This window comes from Atractosteus spatula, chromosome 10 (genome assembly GCF_055471065.1).
Source record: "Atractosteus spatula isolate fAtrSpa1 chromosome 10, fAtrSpa1.hap1, whole genome shotgun sequence".
In the NCBI taxonomy this organism is placed as follows: Eukaryota; Metazoa; Chordata; class Actinopteri; order Semionotiformes; family Lepisosteidae; genus Atractosteus; species Atractosteus spatula.
In genome coordinates, this window is record NC_142715.1 from 3,081,380 (window position 1) to 3,087,395 (window position 6,016).

At 45.8% G+C, this 6,016-nt stretch overlaps 1 protein-coding gene across 1 annotated transcript; it reads right to left on the reverse strand.

The window, feature by feature from the left end:
* Positions 1-4,206: 4,206 nt before the first annotated feature.
* On the reverse strand, positions 4,207-5,820 carry LOC148824507 (uncharacterized). The gene is made up of 3 exons (XM_088926159.1): positions 5,727-5,820; positions 4,605-5,534; positions 4,207-4,454 (listed from the first exon to the last, which is right to left on the reverse strand). Exons 2-3 carry the CDS (start codon positions 5,461-5,463, stop codon positions 4,207-4,209), a joined length of 1,107 nt encoding a protein of 368 aa, XP_088782285.1. The 5' UTR covers positions 5,464-5,534; positions 5,727-5,820.
* Positions 5,821-6,016: the final 196 nt, after the last annotated feature.

Sequence of the window (6,016 nt, forward strand, 5' to 3'; positions counted from 1 at the left end):
TTGTACTACAATGTGCTGTATTCTTGTTTCACTTCTACATGAATCCTTTTAATTCCTGAAGCGCACTCCAGGTTCGCTGCATTCCTAATTTCAGGTGTGGTACTTTAGCCCACCGGTCAATATCTTCCAGTTTTGGATTTGACCGTATGGGGGAATCAGGGATGGTAGGTGCAAGTGCAGACCCCCTCGATGGGGTGCGAGACAGTTAGAGTGACGCTGTCATCAACAGCACCAGCCCCCGCTACATCAGGCCCTCTCCTACTTAGGGTGAGAGTACAGGTCTGCGGGCGCCCTCTGTTTAAGAAGGGAGTTCCTGTTCCGTCTCTATCACACTCGTACCAGGTGTCATCCCACTCAGACCCCCTGTCTCCATATGGTCACTGTGGGAATTGATCCCAATTATTTTCATTTCCTGCCTGTCTGTTCCCCTATGGGAGAGCAAGATATAATTTAGTTGACTGTTGTAACCCATTAACTAGTGCAGTGCGACCAGGAACTAATTCTTCTTTTAGTTTCCGATTCTCCTGCACTGCCTCTTTTCGCTTTTGTTCATACTCTTTCGTAGCGAGCAAAGTATCTTTTCTTCCTGGTTTTTGTTTTCCCTGTAAACACACTTTTAAGAAGTCACATCCCAATTTCTTTTTTTTTTCCCTCATGTATCTGCCACCACTGGTGCCGGCCGTGCACCAGGGTGGGAGCTACATGCTTGTGCTTTTGCCAATCAATACGCATATGCTTTCTTTACAGGCGTCTTTGCCCCAAACTCCCTCTGACAAACTCAGCTTTTCCCATATTTTTCTCCTTCTTTTCCGTCAACTTACACTTTTCCGATATATAAACGGACCCTTCCACCACTTTCTCAAACCATCAGTTAGTACACATGTTCGGTCTCTTTTACTTTTGTTGTGTGTGAGGTAACAGCTCATTCAGTTGGGGGATGTTTTCACTTGGAAAAATCTGTGCATTATTGCCCTCATTCAGCTAAGGGCGTCTGTTACCTCCAGATCTAAATGCCTCTCTGAGACTTTAGAGAGGACTTACACCGCACTGTTCACAGGTAAGGAACGAGACCTCAAAAACCCCCTTTCTTGATCAGTAATTCACCATCCCCAGAACGCCAGCATCGCTGCTTTTGCCCCGGGGTGGACTTACACACTGAGTGTAATGTGTGTATTTCTCACAGAGCAGGAGACACACACCCACAGAAGAGAGAGCATGAGACACACACAGCAGACAGAGCAGGAGACGCACACAGAAGCTCAAATTGTAGTTAGGTTGTTCATGACTTTCCTAAGGTATAGAAAGTAAGGTTTCAAAATCTTTTTCTTCATGGTACACACAGTTTCATATTAGGGGGTGTTCACATATGTAGAAACATTAAAATGACAGAATTCGGATGTTAGTGAAAGAGAGATCTGTTTATTCGTATGCATACGGGAGATCAGCTTGCAAAAGCTAGTCTCTCTGAAAGATGTTGCTCAGAGCTTTTTATACACAGTAACAGACAAGCTTCCTACTTTTGATTACCTAATCCCTTAAACGAATCATTAGTTTTTAGTCAAGCTCGGGTAGAGAAAAACAACTTATTAAGACTTTCGTTATTGCTTATATTCACAAAACAAGACATTTGACTTTCCTGGTTACATTTAAGACATGAGCTATACTTTCCCACTGATGTATAGATGCCCCCTAGTGTTTCCACTTGCCAGGGTTATAAGCAATTAGAAAGCTAAAAGACAAGCAGTTTGTTTGCTTTTATAAAAATGTATAACATTCCTACACATATAATGCATCAACCAAGACCTCTGTAGAAGATGGGAATTACATTGACTGGCTACATGTCTAACAGAAACTATTAATTGTGATTGAATTATGAACTTAAATGTTATAACTGAGATGAGCCTTTTGACCTGTCTGGCTGATTGAGTCGTAGAAGAAGTAATCAGAATGTCACTGTTAACAGTAATACAGGTCTAATAGAGATGAGAAGGTCATTAATAATAAAATCATTAATATTAAACTTTCACCACTACAGTTTCAGTCCTATGGGCAGGACTGAAACCAGATTTGACAGGATTCAAACAAGGAATTATTTCAAGGAGTCACAACCTTTCAATTGCCTCCCAAAGAGCCCAACTAAAAATAGTAGCATTGAAATTGGTCGAAAATGTACACAAAATCTGAAATCATTGCGTAAGAAGAGGACCATTTCTATACTGAAAAAGGCTCCACGGCCGAAACATTGTGTTTTCTCTCTTCTTTTTTTCAACATGGAATAAACCTATTACTTGTTCATTTCTATACAGGTTTATTATTGTACAACTGATAGGACACAGTGCAGAGAAACAATGTTTCTGGAGGAATTACATTGAGAGAACCTGTGGACTTGACTTTTTAAATGTAATGATTTTTAGTGAGTGCTTTACAAAAAACTCTCTAGAGACTTAATTCCTTCCAATTTCTAATAGCTTTATCAAGTACAGGATAGCAGTGGAGTCTAACCCAGTATGCAATGGACGCAAAGCAGGATACACCCTGGACAAGACGCCAGTCCATCACAGGACACACACACACTGAACAGGACACCAATCCATCACAGGACACACACAGACACACCATGGGACAGGACACCTGTCCATCATAGGACACGCACAGACACATTCACACACCCTGGACAGGATACCAGTCCATCACAGGACACACATAGACACACACACCCTGGACAACACACCAGTCCATCAAAGGACGCGCACAGACACACACGCTCACACACCCTGGACAAGACACCAGTCCATCACAGGACACACACAGACACATCATGGACAGGACACCAGTCTACCACAGGACACGCACAGACACACACACTCACACACCCTGGACAGGACACCAGTCCATCACAGGACACACACAGGCACACCATAGACAGGACACCTGTCAATCACAGGACACACACCCTAGACAGGACACCAGTCCATCACAGGACATTCACAGACACACATGCCCTGGACAGGATGCAACTCCATCACAGGAAACAAACAGACACACTCACACACCCTGGACAGGACACCAGTCCATCACAGGACACACACTCACACACCCTGGACAGGACACCAGTCCATCATAGGAAACACACAGACACACCATGGGACAGGACACCTGTCAATCACAGGACATGCACAGACACACACACCCTGGACAGGACGCCAGTCCATCACAGAACACGCACAGACACGCACGCCCTGGACAGGACGCAACTCCATCACAGGAAACAAACAGACACACTCACACACCCTGGACAGGACACCAGTCCATCACAGGACACACACTCACACACCCTGGGACAGGACACCTGTCAATCATAGGACACGCACAGACACACACACCCTGGACAGGATGCCAGTCCATCACAGGACATGCACAGACACACATACCCTAAACAGGACTCCACTCCATCACAGGCCACTCACAGACACACACACCCTTTACAAGTGTAGAGTAACAACCCACTGGAGTCGCTTTTGTTAAGCAGAAGAGGAATTTATTGTACATTAGGCCGAAGAGAAGCACCAACCTTGCATTTAGGAAGATGTTTCCCACAAGAGAAGTTACAGCTGACCTTTTATACACTTACTTGATAAGGAATACAAAGAGCTTAAGTCTCAGAAAAAAGATCAATCTTCATTCATTTCTATTGGCTAAGCAATCTTCTACCTCAGTCAGCTCAATTACGTAGATGTCTATGTAATTGAGCTGTTGTATATCAGTCCTTTCTCAAAGCAGGTAGTTGCAATAGGCCTTCTACACAAAAATAATTATTTGGGATCCTTAAAACAAGCCTTCTTTGTGTCTGCAGGCTCCTGGTCTTGTAAGCAACAGATACTGTAATGTTGCAGCTGGTGTTTTGAACATGCTGCACAGATAGAATTGTGAACCATTCACTTCCATGTCCGCATTTTTTCAGGGATTCCTCTCACTGGTGCCTTCTTATAAGGCTTATCTAAAACTCTTGTCATGCTAGCTGTGGTTTAATCACCTTTCTCCTACATGGATGCCTTCATATTTTTTTAAGGAACCCGACTGATTAAAACACTTCCCACAACGTGTCTAGCTGTACGGTCTCTTGCCAGCATGGATGTGCTCATGTTTCTTTAATGTACTGGACTGGTTAAAACTCTTCTTACACTGCCTGCAGCAGAACAGTTTCTCTCACGTATGGAAGAGTTTGTGTCTCTTTAAGGTGGCTGACTGACTAAAACTCTTCCCGCACTGACTGCAGCTGAAAGGCTTTTCTCCTGTGTGAATGCGCTGGTGTACTTTCAAATAGCTCGAGTGACTAAAACTCTTCCCGCACTGACTACAGAACGGTCTCTCCCCTGTGTGCGTGTGCTGGTGTGTCTTTAAGGCACTCGGGTGATTAAAACTCTTCCCACACTGACCACAGCAGAATGGTCTCTCTCCCGTATGGAGGAGCTCGTGTATCTTTAAGGTGGCTGACTGACTACAACTCTTCCCGCACCAACTGCAGCAGAACAGTTTTTCTCCAGTATGGGAGAGCTCATGTCTCTTTAAGGTGCCTGACTGACTAAAACTCTTCCCGCACTGACTGCAGCTGAATGGCTTCTCTCCCGTGTGAACACGCTGGTGTGCTTTCAAATAGCTCGGCTGACTAAAACTCTTCCCGCACTGACTGCAGAATGGTCTGTCTCCTGTGTGCATGCGCTGGTGTGTCTTTAAGGCACTCGGGTGATTAAAACTCTTCCCACACTGACCGCAGCAGAACGGTCTCTCTCCTGTGTGGAGGAGCTCGTGTCTCTTTAAGTTGCTTGACCGAGTAAAACTCTTCCCACACTGACTGCAGGTGAATGGCCCCTCACCCGTGTGAACGTGCTGGTGTGCTCTCAAATAGCTCGCCCGACTAAAACTCTTCCCACACTGACTGCAGCAGAATGGCTTCTCCCCTGTGTGCGTGTGCTGGTGTGTCCTTAAGGTGCCCGAGCGACTAAAACTCTTCCCACACTGACTGCAGCTGAATGGCTTCTCTCCCGTGTGCATGCGCTGGTGTGCTTTCAATTGGCTCAACATCATAAAACTCTTCCCACACTGACAACAGCAGAATGGTTTCTCTCCTGTGTGCATGTGCTGGTGTCTCCTGAAAGTGTCCGGGTGACTAAAACTCTTCCCACACTGACTGCAGCTGAATGGCTTCTCTCCTGTGTGAATGCGCTGGTGTGCTATCAAACTGCGCATCTGACTAAAACTCCTCCCACACTGTCTGCAGCTGAATGGTTTCTCTCCTGTGTGAATGCGTTGGTGTGCTATTAAGCTGCGCATCCGACTAAAACTCTTCCCACACTGACTGCAGAATGGTCTGTCCCTTGTGTGCATGCGCTGGTGTGTCTTTAAGGCACTCGGGTGATTAAAACTCTTCCCACACAGACTGCAGCAGAACGGCCTCTTTCCCATATGGAAGAGTTCATGTCTCTTTAAAGCACTCAAATGACTAAAACTCTTCCCACATTGCCTGCAGCCGAACGCTCTTTTTAAGGTGTCTGACTCATTAAACATCTCCCCGTCCTGACTGCCGCCAAACGGTATCTCCCCTCTGTGAGTGAGCTGGTGGGTTTTTAAGCTGCCTAACTGACTAAATATCTTCCCACACTCCCTGCAGCTGAACAGCCTCTCACCTGCGTGAATGTGCTTGTGCGTTTTCAAAGTGCCCAGCTGGCTGAACGGTCTCTCTCCTGTGTGAATGCACTGGTGTCTCTTGAGGTCACATGACTGACTAAAGCTCTTCCTGCACCGATCGCAGGTGAATCGTTTCTTTTCCATGTGAATGTGCTGGTGTGTTTTTAAGGGGCTTAAGAGAGGAAACTGCTGTTGCTCTTTGTGCTCCAGTGACAATTCCTGTACGTTGTCGGGTCTTGGCTGAATCTCCTTGATCATCTGGTCTTGCTGTTGTTTCTCCCTGCCCTGACTCTCCTCTGTGTGCTGTGACTCAGCACTATCCTCTTCACCA